This window comes from Lepidochelys kempii, chromosome 2 (genome assembly GCF_965140285.1).
Source record: "Lepidochelys kempii isolate rLepKem1 chromosome 2, rLepKem1.hap1, whole genome shotgun sequence".
Classification (NCBI taxonomy): domain Eukaryota; kingdom Metazoa; phylum Chordata; order Testudines; family Cheloniidae; genus Lepidochelys; species Lepidochelys kempii.
In genome coordinates this window covers 198247496-198265396 of record NC_136381.1, presented here as the reverse complement: position 1 = coordinate 198265396, position 17901 = coordinate 198247496, and the positions used below count along the sequence as shown (strand labels likewise).

Below are 17901 nucleotides of genomic sequence, written 5' to 3'. Positions count from 1 at the left end.
GTACAAAAGATTTCTAGGGCTTATAAAAAAAGGGCATGAACTGACACAACCAGAATACTGACTGACATTTGCCTTGATGGCTACGTTACTTTTGAGCCTCTAACTAGGAGAAATCGAGATATCTGGAAAACTTGTTTTTCTTAATTTTAAATGAGGAAGAGTTTGCTTCAGCTCACTTCTAATAAGGCTACATTTGCTAGAAGTTCAAAACATGGAATTTTAGCCAATTTGAGTAATATAAAACTTTGTTTTTCAAGAGCTGAGGTCACCTCATGAGATAGTTCTGAAATTTAGCAGTAACTATGGATAACTCTCTGAAATATGGCGTTCCAATATTACACTGATGTGACAATCATATCTGGAAAATCCATCCTTTAGCATTAATCCTGTCAGTCATTTATGCCTTAGTCAATTTAGTATCAGTATTCAGGTTCTGCCTAAGCTAGCTCCCACTGACTCCTTGGGCTTCCTTGAATATTGTAGTTAAGGTTGGCTAACGCTTCCCATTATAAGACCCTGTACTGCAGCTACTTATAAAACTTTTAAAACTCTGCCAAACTTTAGCCATTTAGGATAAAGTTCTCCATGCAGGATGTGTGCCTCAGCCTGAATTTTTAAATTCTTACAACTGTGTAGTTAAGTTAGAAGCTCTAGCATCTCCATGCTTTGGCGTAAGGACTTGAAATCTGGCAGAGGACCAGCCTACTGTCAGATGTGCTTTGACATTCCATGTAAAAAATTCCATATTTGGTCAAGTTATAAACATTTCTTAAAAAAAAAAATCTCTGTTCACATGTAACAGTCCCTTGGGTGCAACCTGAACTGCTGTGTCCCCTAACAATCTAGCCTGAGGTGCCTTTTACAATGCTTTCAGAAAAAAACACTCCTGGCCTGCTCATGCACAGCCACTAGCACAAACATCACTCCCAGATGTTTACATGAATACTGTCCCAGCCATTCATGAACAGGGCGACACCCGCATATCCCTCAGTCCCAGGCTTGCCCCACAGAAATGTGCATGCGTCTTGTACTGTTCAGTAGCCCACTGGACTGTACAAGCTCATAATTAGCTCATCATTTCAACACAGGGAAATGAATATGCACCAGACTTATTGTCTCAAGTGGAGGCTTCCCATAGACTTCAAACACACACACTAGTTTAGATAAAACAGTAAAACAAGTTTATTAAATAGAGAAAGATAGATTTTTAAGTGATAAGTCATAAGGCATAAAAATCAGAGCTGGTTACAAAAGAAAAAAAATATAAACATGCAAGTTAATTCCTAAACTTTACCAAGGCCAATAAGCAAAAAAGGCTTTTCTTGCCCAAAAGCAGTCCTTGACCCCTCCCCTGGTTCCAAAAGCTTCCTTTGTTCTTTCTAACTTAAGCAGAGATGGGAGCAGGGGGGGGAAAGAGATGATGAGTAGGTCATTGTCCCTCCTTTTTATACTTTGACCCTTTTTACTAGAAAAGTTTTTGCTGGGTCATGGGGGTCAGGAAAAATCTATGGCATATGTGAGCTAACAACTGCCCTTAAGGTGAATTGTAAATTTCTTTTTTACAACCCTGCCGTTGGTGAATCTCCAATTAAGCAGGTAATGCCTGTTAGCACCTAACTCACATGCCAGCGTGCCTTTATCTTTGAGAAAATGGTGTGAGGGCTTTACTGAAATATGCTGTAGCTCTGACTAACAATCATATAGTAAATCTCATAGCTCCATATACAATGTTGATACACACATTTTTAACAGGACAATGATGGTCAGTAGATTATGAGTTTCAAATGATACCTCACAAGGCATACGTTGTACAAAATATAACCAAAATATAAAGTGGTGAATCTGGGGTACAGGTTGTAACATGGGGTACTGTGTGTTACAATATATACTCAGACTTCAACCGTGGCTGCTAAATTTTTTGAAAATACCATCTGTCCTGGGCACATCCAACCCAGTGCTACAAGGCTTGAACAGGACTGTTCCTGCAATTGCTGCTGCCTAGGGACACTGTGGTGCTGGGAACTGGAACTGAGAGTGGGGAGACTGAGAACACATGACACACAAAGCTACTCTGGCACCCTAGAGGAAGTCACCTGATTCAGATGCTTTGAGCTGAGGAACTGGGGGGTGGGGTAGGTAGAAGGAGTAGACTAAGACTAGCCTTTGGAGGAAGGGACTGGGTAAGGATGACACTTGTACTGGCTGGACAAGGCTGGGGAAGAAATGGAATGGCGGGGGGGGGTGTGGAGAAGTCAGATTAGAGAAGGAATTTGGAGGAGGGAGATTAAAAGATTGGAACTATCTGAACAAGGAAACTGAGTGTCATGGAGTGAATGGGACAAGGAACCTCAATAAACAGACTGGGACTTGTTAAGGAGCCTGGAGAGAAAGACAGAGGCTGGGCAAGGAGAGAAAAAGCACATGGAGACTTTGACAAGGAGCCAGAAAGATGGGGGAATGGTACTGAAAAGAGACAGGACTAGCACATGGACTATCCAGAGAGGACACAGGCAGAAGGGGTCAGGCCTTGGGGGAACAGTGGTAAATGACTCTAGCCACCCTTAAGTCATACCCTCTCAAGAACATAGAACTGAACCCAAGATTCCTGACCTGCAACTTTCCTCTGCTCTTAGCAAGCATTTGTGAAACCCACTGGCAAATTGTGTCATTTCCCCTCTAGTGGCAGGTCCACATAGGATAAACTGCTACCAACATCACTATCATCTTAGGTGAAATAGCAGAGGTGGTGTAGTGGATATAAAGGTTCCAACCTTGCTGATGACCCACGTAGGGGACAGCATGATTGCCTATGCCATTATATGTTTTTTCCAGGGTGGGGTTTGGGTTGGTTTTTTTGTTGTTGTTTTTTTAAGGTTAGGAAGTTATACATTGACAAAAAAGAAAACTATATTAAGTAGTACATAAGTTAAAGCAAAGCACTAAAATGAAATGCCAAAACTAAGTGACCTGTGCAACCTTAACTCAGCCCCTCAAGTTGTATGTACTGATAATGTCTTTAGTCACATTATCACATACTATTTTTTCCATGGAAATCTTGTTTCATTCAGTGCAGAGGATGGGCCCTGTGCATCGGATTAATCAGGGCTGTGTAGTGAAGGAGGCTGTTGTCTGCAGTACCCGACTCATTTGATGGAGAAGTTTGAAGGTGTATAATTAATGAGGCAGGGGATTGCAGGAAGAAGAGGGATGGTCTCATGGTTAAAGCAGCTGAGCGCTGCCCTGGAGACTTGATTTCTATCCCTGAAACAGAGTTCCTATGTGATTCTAAGCAAGTCCCTTAAAACAAACTTTTCACAGGTGGCCAGTACCTGGTCCTGAGCATTCAGAGCTCCAGTTGAAGTCAATGGGAGTTGTGCTTTAAAAATATGAAATGCTAAGTACTCTGAAAAATGAGTCCCTAAGTGCCTCAAATTGGGCATCCACAGTTAGTGGATACTTTTGACCCTACTCTGTGCCTTAGTTCTCCATCTGTAAAATTGGAGTTAGTGCCACCCCCTAATTTCACATGGGTGTTGTGAAAATAAAGCTGATAATGTTTGTGAAGCACTCAGCTGCTTCAAGTGCCATAGAAAGCCCATGAGGAAATTATTAATTCTGACTTCAGAGCAGAATCTGAATAGGAGGATATGAAGATCAGACAAAAATATCGAATAGCTGCTCACTAAGTGAGCACTGGCCATTCTGTACACTAAAAGAGGCAGAGCTCAAGTGGGGAAAAATAGTGTGCAGTCATGTAATTCAAGACTATCATAATGCATACATACAAGCATGCCTTATTTCTAACTTTCATTAACTTTTAAGTCCTTGATTTTGCAACCTTAAAAGTTTTAAATTATTTTTTGTCTAATTTATACAGACGCTAAAAAGGTTGCTAAGCATAGCTATCAGTCTCATTTGCTTTAAGTGTGAAGAATTCTAATGTGCACAGGCTGCTAGTATGATCATAGATACAAATCAATGTTTTGCTGAAGTTCTACAAAACTCTTAATCTAGGCCCAAAACACCTGAGTGATCATAGTGCCTCCAGGCAAGTCAGTCTCAGCCACATTGCTGTTCTTCTCTATTTCATGGGAATTGGGCCTGTGGCCAGGCCTTCTCAGTTCAGAGATCTTCATGTATAGAGCCTCCTCTTAGAGATGTCTGCCAGAGTTCCTCAGGAGTCATCCTCAAGAATTACTGTAAGACCTCAGGTTTCAGAGTAGCAGCCGTGATAGTCTGTATTCGCAAAAAGAAAAGGAGTACTAGTGGCACCTTAGAGACTAACCAGTTTATTTGAGCATTAGCTTTTGTGAGCTACAGTTAAGAAGTGGGGTTTTTTTTACCCACGAAAGCTTATGCCCAAATAAATCTGTCAGTCTTTAAGGTGCCACCAGACTCCTCATTATGTGAATGTAAATCCCCTATCTTATTTGCCTTCTTACTTTGTTTGCTTTCGCTTAGGGAACCTTGATTTCTTTCTCTGTGTCTCATTAGATCTCTGTGATGAGTATTGAGGTATGTACTGTGATGACCGGGGCTGAACAGCAGTTGAGGGCTGTATTTTTATCTTGTAGGCTGGCATGTATATCCCTAGGGAATGAAGGGTCACCCGAGAATCTTTCAAATGTGTGAAGGGACACACCTTTTTGGCAAACAGCTTCGTTCCCTCAAAGGGAAAGTCCTCCACCATGGTTTGGATCTCTTTAGAGAAGTCGGACAACTGTAGCCACTAAGCCCTTCTCATAACACAACCATGGAAATTGAATGTGCCGCCATGTCTGCCACATCTAATTCAGACTGGAGAGGCTTTTTCACCAACTGGTCCTCATTAATTGTGGCCATAAACTGGTCTCTGTGGGAGTCTGGGAGCTGATCAATAAAGGAACCTAGCTTAACATTGTTCTGGTAGTCATATACCAGGCCTTATTGGCCAAAATTAGCCAATCAGAACTGAAGAGTGGCTGATTAATACACTTTTCTGCTGAACAGGTCCAAGCATTTTTCGGTCATATGGGGTGGATTTAAACTGGTATTTGCAAGTCCCTAGAATTAACCACATCCACAATGATAGAATTTAGAGGTGGGTGGGAAATAAAACGCATTTTGTGCAGGAGAAGGGCATGGAATTTTTAGTCTGCCCACTCGCATGTCAGCGGGATGGATGCAGGAGTCTGCCATATAACTCTGGCAAGATCCAACAGTGCCTCATTAACGGGAAGAACATCCACCAGTTTGTGGTAAGGCTCAGTCACTTCGTTCAGCTGTATTTGCAGGGCATCTGCCACTCTCTGAGCTGAGTCCTAAATTATTTAAAATCATCGACTATGGATAGTGGAGAGGGCATCACCGCATCATCAGGTTAGGATGATGAGAGATGAGCTTGAGGGGTGCCTTCCCTTTCCGCCTCAACTTCAACTTCCTCCCCCAGTTGCTTCGGAGGTTCTGAACTCTTTGATGCCGCAGCTGAAAGAGGGTGTGTCCTTGCCACACTAGGGGCCTGGGAGGCTTGTTGCCTTTGAGCCTGCCTGGGGCCCCAGTACAGCCATTGAGAATATGTGGCTGGCAGTCGTATCATGGTTGCCCAAACCATAGAGATTGAGAGGCGGGATGACGTAAGCCTGGTATCCATAATGAAATTGGGACCCATATGGCGGGTAGGACGAGCGGTGGGAACCTATATCCTCTCACTCACTCACTGACTCTGGTCTGATGAGAAGAAAAGTGGTGCATGGCATGGATATCTCATGGAGTCTAATGCTCTGGGAGAACTTGGCACCGGAACCCTGGTACTGAGTAGTGGCGAGTCCAGCACGTTGGACACCAAGAGATCAGTTGTGCAGTGGAAATCCGATGGCGCGGACAACGTTAATGCCACTGGTTGTTGGTGCCAAGAGGCTTGTACTGACTGAGTCAGAGATGTGGACCTAGTCATATGGTTGGTGGCACGCACATTTGGGTTGGTGCCGGTGACAGCATCAATGTAGCCTTCCCCAGGGCAAATCTTCCATGCTTTTCATGCCCCCCGCGGTACTGGTACTTCTTTGCCAATGCCCATCAGGTCTTTGAACAGACTGATTTGCTCTGTTGGCTCAGTACCGCGCCTGCCCTCTAGATGGCTTCAGTGCTGTTGGTACCAATGACACCAATGGAGCCAGAAATCATTTCTGGCTCGATCAGGGCTCATTACGAGGACTCAGACATTTTCTTAGCGGTCTTGAGTGACTCATCTCCTTGGGATCTCTCGCCTTCAACATAGAACGTTGCGGTGATGGCTTTCATCAGGACTCTGGGGGCTGAAGGGCTGATTCCAGGAGCAGGAGTTTAAGCATTAACTCTGTCCTTCCTGGATCTGCTTTTAACTGCAGTCACCAACCACACTTCTTTGGATTGTGCTTTTTCCCCCAGGCAACGAACGCACTGCAAATGTCCATCTCTCACTGGGGTGGATTCTTTTCAGCTATGGCACTTTTTGAAGCCTGAAAAGCCAAGCATATCCTTGTCCAACTGGGTCGCTCTCTCTCACTCCCCACACCGGGGTTGGCAGGAGGCAACCATTTTCTACTTCCCCCCCGCCCCCACTTTTCTTTTTTTGGCACTGGGCAACTAAAAACAAACAAGGTACTAAAAGAAAAAGGTTGCAAGGGAAGCTAAAATTTGCAAAATATAGGGAGTTAACAATTCATGACTGGACAGCTCTTAGCTCAGGCTCTAATCAGGGGTGGTTGAGAAGGAACTGAGGAGGAAATGCCTACTCACACTGGCTAGCCTCATGGCAGGCGGGAGCCATAAGTTCGAGGGAGGGACAGACCGCTATTGAAATTCTCTGATCCGCAATGTGGGGGGGCGCACACACCTACAGTGGAGCACCCATCAGGACACTACTCCAAAAAAAGCAAAAAAAAAACCACACACACACTTATTTTATTGAGGTAGTGCACAACAGCACCAGTTAGGAGCAGGGTATTATTGTGCTGGTATATATGTAGATATTGCATCAGTCTCAAAAATCTTGTAAAGATAAAACTTGGCTTTTGATTTTGCCATTATGTTGTTTAACCCCAGTCTGAGCAGATCTAGGACACTGTAGATCTGTGCCCTGTTTGTGCCCTGTGTGAGCACTAGTGCTTACACAATTGCTACCACTGGTAAATTGTACCAGTGGAGATTCTTTAAAATATTAGTATAGACATTGTTACAGAATGCATAAACTGTTTTAGCAACTTTCTAACCTGATCATTGCTATCACTTAAAAGATGCCAATGTGGTTTACTCAGCCACCGTATACAAGCCGTCCATATCTGCTTCCCCACTTCATCCAAGACCTCATTTTCTATTGCTTTTTCTCCCCGTGAGCATCTTATCACAGAGTAACAAAACTAATATCAAGCTGCATACAAATCTGTGGTACCAAGAGCACGGAGTAACCTACAGTGTAGAAGACACTGTGCTGACACCAAAGAATAAGTATCAGCCCCACAGACTTTACTTTGTTTAGGCCTCCTTCAGTGCTTAAATATCAAAATGAAAGGGGTCTCAGAGGGCACTAGCAGTAACCTGTGTACACAAGAGCACTGGATGCTTGTTGACATAGAGAGAGAGATGAAGGCTATAATACAGCAAGTGAATTAACACTTTTCTGGAGAAGTTCCAAATTCCTTGAACTCCATACTTGACCCCTCAGTAAGCAGGAAAAATAGTTGGTACAGGAAGAACGAAGAAATAGTAACAGAATTTAAAACATTTATTTTCGGGATGTTCTGTACTTGCATTAAGGATAGTACTTATTATAGCTACAGAAATAAATTTCTCCAGCAAGAAAAAGTAATGAAAGATTTAATACCCAATATTTTCTAAGGGTGTTGCCCATTTACCACTGACAATTCCACTGACGCCCATTTAATATTTTACCACATTAAACTATAGGAATTTACTCATCTCCCTAATCCACTGTAGTTGATCAGTGTCTGCAGGTTCACCTGAGTTTAAAGTAAAAACAGCTGGCATCGAAAGAAACTCTTGCTGCTGAGTTTTTACACTTGCAGAAAGCAGGCCTTCTGTAAATTGTGCACTGAATAGGTCATACTGGTAGTTATTTACAGATATTTTCTCCTCTCCCACATTAAGGAAGCTGCTTGTCAGAAGAAAACCCTCTTGAAGATTTTTCAATGTCAAAGTAAAACATACGTAGCTTCTCTCCCCATTCCACCTTTTAAAATAATTTATTTGCTTTCAGATATTTAAGTCATTTGAAAAAAAGAAACCTAGCCATGTATATTGAGATGCAGCATATCTCCATCTAGATGTGAAGATTTAGTCAGCTGCCATTTACTTACAGCTGACAATATGTTATATAAAAGAAAAAAGATAAAGCTTTAAAGGTAATCCCTGTGATTTTGCAGTTTTCAAAATTCGCTTCAATCCCGTCCCCTCTTCCACAAGGAAGGAAAACCTGCTCCAAGATATAGGACTATACTCAGTGTTGTGAGGGGGACTGCTCTATCCCTGCTCAGCCCTTTTGTCTTTGGCCTACCACAGCATTGCTGTGGTCACTGAACATTACTGTCCCTATTGAAGGATAGAAGTCTTGCTCCACATTGGCCTGAACTCTGCCCCGTTAAATTTTTTTGCCAACTAAGCCAAACACAGAGAAAAGGAAAAGAGCAACTTGAAATCTGTTTCCTCCACAAAGGGTGGTGGCAAGTCAGCTACTCTAGCAGTTCTGCAAAGGCAGCGAAGTAGTAACAGGTGACCCATTCTGGGAAAATACTACTACTTTCACCTCTATAAGGATCCAAAAGCACCTTGCAAACATTTATTAAGCCTCATAATGCCTTATGAGATGGGCAAGTATTATTCCCGTTTTGCGATGAAGAAAGAATCAGATGTTAAACAATTTTCTAAAGGTCATAGACAGAGTCTGTGGCAGAGGTAAAAAACAGAACCCTGACATCCAAGCTAGCCTAGAGGACTCAATCTAATAAATTATTTCAACACTAAGGCTGTTTTCTTAACCAAAAAAGTGCAATTTCCAGAAATGTTTTAAATATATGTATTATGGCAGTTGTAAAGAAAGATTTCGTTTAAAAAAAAATAAAGGAAATTGCTTAGTGCTGCTGTTCATTGCTCTCCATATACGTGCATGTTAACGAGAGCCGTGCAGTGAAGGGAAATAGACCTCTCATGCTGTAAAGTTATATTAAGATTTTAAAAACCACTTACTCTCTAGTTCTTCTTTCTCAAAGTTTGTGTTGACAGTAGAGCTAGTTTTGCCCATATCCACAACAGCTTCTTCATCATGACCCTAAAGAAACAAAAACACAATATGGATATGATTCACTTTCGATAACCCAACCAGAAATCCAAACTCATTTCTATCATAACAGGTTACACTCATACATACAATTTATAAAGACAGCTGATATCAAATTCCTGCTTCAGAAGTTGTTTTACATCCATTTTCTGATATAATAATAAAATAAAAGAGTCCAACTCTTGGAGGAGGAAGAGGAGTTATATGTAGAAATATCTTTTCATTTTCTGTGAAAAAAATCCTTTTACTACTGAAGAAAATTATTCTGCTTGTAGGAAGTATCACTATGATGAAAACTAGGAATCCTATTCATCATTAAAACAACTGAAGTTATCTAGTAGTAAAGGGGAGCTTACAAAACATTTAATTTAGATTGAGAGGACCCATACCCTGTACCTTTTGTACATATACATTTATCCTTTGGCTGAATGCGTTTCTCATGACAAAACAAAAATGGATCCAGCTGTCCTGACAACAGCACAAAAAACTTTAGAGCCCAGTATTGGCGAACGCCACGTTAAATTAAATAGGATAGATTAGGGATGCAGCACAGGTGACTTATTTGTATTATAGTAGCTCCTAGGAGCTCCACTCCGTGACCAGAAGGCCATTGCACTACGTGCTGTACAAACACAAAACAAGACGACAGTCATTGGTACGAAGAATTTACAATCTAAGTAGAAAACAAGAAGAGTTAGATACGGATAGATGGGGGCGGTACAAGGAAACAATGAGATTGTAGTGATCAACATACTAGGCAGTGGTCTCAGCACACCAACAGACTAACCGTTGTCAAGTTTTCTGTAAGTATCATAACCAAGGAGAGTTTTAAGGAGGGATTTGAAGGTAGATAATGAGGTAGCTTTGCAGATGTTTATGGGGAGCTTCTCGTAAGCATGAAGGAGAATATATAAAGGTGCTTGTTAAAATTTCAAACAAGTGAGTGATGACAGCTGACATGTGGCTAATCAGAGGCAGGAGTCGGCCTTTTGCTGTTGAACAAAAGACAGGTAGAGAAGGTATAGGGTGTTAAGGCCTTAAATGGGAAGGCAAATAGCTTATGCTTCCAGGTCACAGTGCCTCTAAATAAACGCATTGCAATATTGTTGAGCTGGCAGGCAGAAATATCAGACTGTCTTCATAAAACGCTAGGCCAAAAAAACTTAAAATAGTTCAGAAAGAGTTTAAATTCTCCAGACAACTGGGGGGGTGGAGCTGGGAGGGAGGTAACATGGGAAGTGTTCAAATTCACAGAATAACTGGATTTTTTTCAAGGTTCTAGATTGCTCCTCCTCAAGAAATAAACATTAAAGTTTAAGGATAAAAGATACTGACAAGAAGTTTACATTCAACAGTGGAAGAAGCCCACCTAAATAAGATAACCTGTGCTGGTTTATTAAAAGACTTAGCCCTGGTCTACACTACAGGGTAAGGTCGAATTTAGCCGTGTTAAATCAATTTTATAATGAACGTGTCTACACAACCAACCCCATTCGGTCGACCTAAAGGACTCTTAAAATCTACTTCTGTACTCCTCCCCGGCAAGGGGAGTGGCACTAAAATCGACCTTGCTGGGTCGAATTTGGGGTAGTGCAGACGCAAATTGATGTTATTGGCCTCCGTGAGCTATCCCAGAGTGCTCCAATGTGACCGCTCTGGACAGCACTTTCAACTCCGATGCACTAGCCAGGTACACAGGAAAAGCCCTGGGAAATTTTGAATTTCATTTCCTGTTTGGTCAGCGTGGAGAATTCAGCAGCACAGGTGACCAGGCAGTCCCCCTAGAATCGCAAAAGAGCTCGAGCATGGAGCAAACAGGAGACAATGGATCAGATTCCTGTATGGAGAGAAGAAGCTGTGCAGGCAGAACTCCAATCAAAGAAGAAATGCTAATATATATGCCAAAATCGCACAGGGCACGATGAACAGAGGCTACAACAGGGACACACAGCAGTGCCGCGTGAAAGTCAAGGAGCTCAGGCAAGCCTACCAAAAGACAAAGGAGGCAAACTGTCGCTCTGGGTCAGAGCCCCAAACATGCCGCTTCTATGATCAGCTGCATGGCATTCTAGGGGGGACTCCTACCACTACCCCACCACTGTCCGTGGACACCTGCAAGGGGGGAGTCTCATGCAGCACAGAGGAGGATTTTGTGGATGAGGAAAAGGAGGAGAAGGAAAATGAAGCAGTGAATCTGTTCTCCCCGGCAGCCAGGACCTTTTCATCACCCTGGAGCCAATACCCTCCCAAGGCGGGACCCCCGACCCTGAAGGCAGAGAAGGCACCTCTGGTGATTGCACACTTGTAACTACAGTACAGAGTTTAAAAGCAATAGTGTTTAATGTCTGATTTGCCCTGACAACTTGGGATGCATTTGTGGCCAGTACAGCTACTGGAAAAGTCTTAATGTGTCTGGGGATGGAGCGGGAATCCTCCAGGGACATCTCCATGACGCTCTCCTAGAAGTACTCTGAAAGGCTTTGCAGAAGGTTTCTGGGGAGGGCTGCCTTATTTCTTCCTCCATGGTAGGACACTTTACAACACCAAGCCAGTAACAAGTAGTCTGGAATCATTGCAGCACAAAGCATGGCAACGAATGCTCCTGGGTTTTGGTCCCATTCAAGCAACATTCAGTCTTTATATTTCTGTGTTAGCCTCAGGAGAGTGATATCTATCATTCATGGTCACCTGGTTAAAACAGAGAAATTTTTGTAAGGGAACAGTAAAAAGCCCCATTCCTGCTGGGCTGTTTGCGCTTGGCTAAAAAGGATCATCCCTTAGCCACGCGGCGGGGGGGAGGGGTGAAGGGATCATCTCAAATAGCCACCCGGAGATCACCTCCAAAAAAAGATCACCTCCACCCGAAAACCGCAGCCCCTCCTTTTAAATGGCAAACCCAACCGGCATTGCTTGCTGTAGGAAAGGAGGACGCTGCAGTTTGAAAACATTCCCACATGTTATGAAGGCGTTAGAAGCCAAACTCGTGTACCCTTTGGCTTACCATGGCTGCCTGGAAACCGAATTCTGTTGCCCAGCCATGTGTATTGTGTCACCATACCAGCAGGCGCTCAATATAAAAGGCAAAATGTGACCTTGTACCAAAAGCACATGTGCTGTCCGCTGTGAATTGCTTGATTCACTGTGAGAAAGAGTCTCCCTTTGTTCTCAGAAATGTATCATCTTAAATTTTACTCTCCCTTTTATCCCCCTGCAGGTGCAAATGTTTCTGTGCTCCCCCATCATCTCCATCCCTGAGGTTATCGCAGATTAGAATACGAAAAAAATGCACTTGCAATTACATGTTTTCTGAGCTCATGCAGCCCTCCCGCACTGATAGGGCACAGCTGAATGCATGGAGGTATTCAGTGGCAGAGTCCAGGAAAGCACTAAGTGAGCGTGATGAGAAGAGGCAGGATGCAATGCTGAGGCTAATGGGGGAGCAAATGGACATGCTCATGCGTCTGGTGGAGCTGCAGGAAAGGCAACGAGAGCACAGCATCTACTGTACAACCACCTGCCCTCCTCCCCAAGTTCCATAGCCTCCTCACCCAGACGCCCAAGAATACGGGGGAGAGGGAGGCTCTGGGCACCCAGCCACTCCACTTCAGAGGATGGCCCAAGCAACAGAAGGCTGGCATTCAAACAGTTCTCATTTGTAGTGTGGCTACAATAAGCAATGTGCCCCTGTCCTTCCCTCCTCCCCCACCCCACCTGGTTTACCTTATCAGTTATCTTGCTTGTTTTTTTTTTTTTAATTAAGAAAGAATGAATGCATGTTTCAAAACAACAGCGACTTTATTTCCTTTGCCAGCTGTGATTGAAGGGGGGAGTGTGGTTGGCTTACAGGGAATTAAAATCAACAAAGGATCTGGGTTTGGATCAAGGAGAAACACACACAACTTTCACACCGTAGTCTGGCCAGTCATGAAACTGGTTTTCAAAGCCTCTCTGATGCGCAGTGCGCCTACCTGTGCTCTTCTAATCGCCCTGGTGTCTGGATGTTCAAAATTGCCAGCCAGGCGATTTGCCTCAACCTCCCACCCAGCCATAAACGTCTCCACCTTACTCTCACAGATATTATGGAGCACACAGCAAGCAGTAATAATAATTGGAATATTGTTCATGCTGATATCTAACCTAGTCAGCAAACAGCGCCAGCGAGCTTTTCAACATCCAAAGGCCCATTCTACCAGCATTCTGCACTTGCTCAGCCTATAACTGAGCTGCTCCTTACTACTATCCAGGGTGCCTGTGTATGGATTCATGAGTCATGGGAGCAAAGGCTAGGCTGGGTCTCCAAAGATAACTACTGGCATTTCAACATCCCCAACAGCAATTTTCTGGTCTGGGAAGTAAGTCCCTTCTTGCAATTGCTCAAACAGCCTGGAGTTCCTAAAGATGCAAGTGTCATGCACCTTTCCCGGCCATCCCACGTTGATGTCGGTGAAACGTCCCTTGTGATCCACCAGTGCTTGCAGCTCCACTGAGAAGTACCCCTTGCAGTTTATGTACTGGTAGGCTAAGTGGTCCGGTGCCAAGGTAGGGATATGCATTCCATCTATCACCCCACCACAGTTATGGAAACCCATTACAGCAAAGCCATCCACTATGACCTGCACATTTCCCAGAGTCATTACCCTTGATAGCAGATCAGTCACTGTACTGACTACCTGAATCACAGCAGTCCCCACAGTAGATTTGCCCACTCCAAACTGATGCCAGACTGACTGGTAGCAGTCAGGCGTTGCAAGCTTCCATAGGGCTATGGCCACTCGCTTTTCAACTGTCAGGGCAGCTCTCATCTTGGTATTCCTGCGCTTCAGGGCAGGGGAAAGCAACTCTCACAGTTCCAGGAAAGTGGCATTATGCATGCAAAAGTTTTGCAGCCACTGGGAATCATCCCATACCTGCAAGACTATGTGGTCCCACCAGTCTGTGCTTGTTTGTCAAGCCCAGAATCAGTGTTCCACTGTATCACCAGCCCCACTGCTACTATGATGTCCCAATTGCCACATCCCGTACTTTCAGGAACGTCTCTGTCCATGTCCTCCTCACAATTGTCCTCGTGCTGCCGTCTCTTGGCCAGGTTCTGCACAGACTGCAGTATAATGCACAAAGTGTTTACAATGCTCGAAACAGCAGCGGTGAGCTGAGTGGGCTCCATGCTTGCCGTGCTATGGTATCTGCATGGGTAACCCAGGAAAAAAGGCACAAAATGATTGTCTGCAGTTGCTTTCACGGAGTGAGGGAGGGAGGGGAGACTGACATGTACCCAAAGCCATCCACGACAATGGATCAGGCATTGGGAGCTTAACCCAGAATTCCAATGGGCAGCAGAGACTGCGGGAACTGCAGGATAGCTTCCCTCAGTGCACCGCTCTGAGAGTCGATGCTAGCCACGGTAGTGGGGACACACTCCGCTGACCTAATGTGCTTAGTGGGGACATATACAATCAACTGTATAAAATCAATTTCTAAAAATCGACTTTTATAAAATCAACCTAATTTCGTAGTGTAGACATACCTTTAAGAACTAAAATTCATCCAAAAACTGTGGAAAAATATTCTTAACAGCATACTTTTGTAGACAGCATCTATGTAAGCTACTCCAGCATGAACAAATAGTATTTGAGAGTCAAAGTCTCTCTGCAATTGATCTGTACAACTTAAATTATGCTACATCAAGGCCCTTTTCAGATTGTTGTGGTGAAGGGGCTTGCATATTCCAGTGATCCTCAGAGCTATGTTTTTGGGAGCTTCATGCTCCTGGTAGGGTCTCCCAACGTGAATAGGTGTGAGGGGAGGTCCCAGGCAAAGCACAGTCCAATCTCCCAAGTCCTCAACAGCGGATCAGGCAGCAGAGGTTCTTTGGATCTCAACGGCTCTGAAAGCAGATGAAGGCTGCAGCAAGGTGGAGATCTCTAGCTGTCTCGGACTTTCCCTGCCACTGGGCCCCAGACCTCCAGCTTGTCATGATCATGTGGTCTTTGTAGAGGCACCAGCTTGCCCACTTCAAAAGAAATCACGCGCAAACTTCTACCATGGGAGATAACATCTTTCCAACCTTCCAAATCCTGTGGCAATAGACTAGTGGTGACGGGGACAGGATTAGTGAATCTAGCAGTCCCTAGCCACAAATCTGCACATAGGTGGCAATTGTTAGATGGTCGTCTGGCACCTGGATTGAGACAGAGATGTAAATCAGCAGCTACTATCATCACTGAGCAGTCCTCTTTAGGACCCCTTCTGCTCACCCTGCACAGGGAGAGGGCTAGAAAAGGTGCCCCAAACCTAGGCTCTCTCACCCACTCCTGGCTGGATTACCTGGTTCAATGGGATCACTCTGCCTGCAGTCAAAGCTATAAGACAGTGACTTTTGCTACATGGAATGTTCGCACCCTGATGGAGAACAAAGATAATGTACAACTGGAAAGAAGAACTGCTATCATCGCCAAGGAACTTGCAAGATAACACAGACATCGCTCCCCTGAGAGAGACAACATGCCCAAATGAAAGTCAACTGAGAGAAGAAGGTGGAAGCTAGACCTTTTTCTGGAAGGTCAGAGGACAGGCATATTCATGGTATCACTTTTGCAAGTAGGAATAAAGTTTGTCAGTCAGCTTACAGAATTTCCTGTGGAAATCAAAGAACGTCTTATGACTCTTTGCCTTAAGCTCAGAAACAACCAGTCTGCTGTTGTCATCGGTGCATATGCTCCAACACTTGATGCTGTCGAGGATACCAAGGAACAATTCCATATGGATCTTGACAGAGTCCTGACCAACACTCCCAAGGATCATTCTCCTCCGAGATTTTAACACTAGAGTCAGACATGAGTCAGATCTCTGGAATGGCACTATTGGAAAAGGAAGAGTAGGAAAGGCCAACTCCAACGGCATCCTCCTCCTGAGCAAATATGTAGAACATGCCCTGGTCATCACGAACATCCTCTTTAGACAAAATGACAAATATAAGACCACCTGGAGATATTCCCGCTCCAGGCATTAGCGCCTTCTTGACTATGCTATTGTTAGGCTCGAGATTGGAAGGATGTCTGCATCACAAGGGCCATGCCTGGAACCGATGACTGTTGGACAGACCATTGCCTTGTTAGAGCTACCATGAAAATCCCAATCACCTCAAGGCATTGCAAGCAGGCAAAATCAGTACAAAAGAAATTCAACGTCAAGTCCCTCGAAAATACAGTGACTCAGGAGAAACTTCAGTAGTGTCTCCAAGAGAGGTTTGCCGCTATGCCTAGAGCTGACGATAATGAAAATTTCTGAAAAGGATTAAAAACTGCCATTCTCTCAGCATATGCGGAGTCCATTGGCTATGTCACCCGCCATCACCAAGATTAGTTGGATGAAAATGATGCTGAGATTCAGGGTCTGCTCGACCAGAAAAGAAAAGCTGATTGCAAATGGCAAAATGATGTATTACATGAGCAGGCCAGCGGGGAAGAGTCATACAAGCAACTCAAGGCTAAAGCCCAAAGAAAATTCATGACATCAAAAATAAGTGGTGTCGAGAAAAGGCCAAGGAGATTGACCTTTTTGCTGATAAACATGACATAAGGAACATTTTTCAGACAATAAGAGCCATTTATCATCCATGGCCCCACACCACTCCGAGCCCAAGACGAGTCAATGTATTTTAAGGACAGCAAAGCCAGGTGGAAGGAGCATTCTCAGGAGTCAATTCTCTTTATCTATACCTCAAGGATGGAGAATCTCTTGCCGACCCCCCGGCCCCATTACACAAACCAAGAACCACAAGGCAGCAGGGCCAGATGGCATATCACCTGAAGTCTACAAGTTTTGAGGTGAAGAACTGTTAAGGAAGCTCCACAAAACTACTACTTCATATTTGCTATAGTGAGAAGATTCCAGAAGACCGAGAAATGCCAATATTGTAACAATCTTTAAGAAAGGAGATAACTTTCACACTCCAACTTTTGCTATCTACAGCAGTGAAAATTCTTGCTCATATCCTCTTAAACTGATTACTTCCTCTTGCTGAGGAAATATTGCCAGAATCTCAGTGTGGTTTTAGACCATCCTGCAGGACAACCAACAGGATCTTCGTTGCCTGCCAAATCCAGAAAAAAAGTCTTGGGAGCAAAATAAGGACCTGTACATGGCCTTCACGGATTTGACAAAGGCCTTCGACTCCATGAACCGGGAAGCCCTGTAGAAGGTGCTGGCCAGATTTGGCTGCCCTCCCAAATGTATTAATGTCCTAAGGCTTCTCCATGATGGTGGAGTGTGCAGTAATTGGAGGAGCAGGCATCTTCGCCAGGTTATAGCACTCCCTGATGCAGGACGTGATCCATGATGAAATTCACTTTGAAGAGGCAGGAAGACCTTTCATCCTGTCCACCACAAATAACTGGACCGACTCTTAGAATGGCTTCATTCCCTCAGTGTAGAAAGCTAGTGTTCTGCAGACATCCAATGAGTGAATCCCTTTGCTCCCTGCCACTCCAAGGAGACTTAGGATGGAATACTGGGAGGAAGATGTCCTGGTTAATGTGAAACTGGGAGACCACCTTCAGGACAAAAGCCAGGTGGGGTCTGAGCCGAAACTT

The 17901-nt window shown here is 44.1% G+C and overlaps 1 protein-coding gene across 8 annotated transcripts in view; it reads right to left on the bottom strand.

Annotated features, from left to right (window-relative positions):
- SLC4A7 (solute carrier family 4 member 7) overlaps positions 1-17901 on the bottom strand; it is a 160772-nt gene that overhangs the window by 72832 nt on the left and 70039 nt on the right. For all 8 annotated transcript variants that reach the window (XM_073333411.2, XM_073333416.2, XM_073333420.2 and 5 more), the window contains exon 2: positions 9220-9301. In XM_073333411.2, the coding sequence (XP_073189512.1) occupies positions 9220-9301 (82 nt within the window). The remainder of the gene's footprint in view (positions 1-9219; positions 9302-17901) is intronic.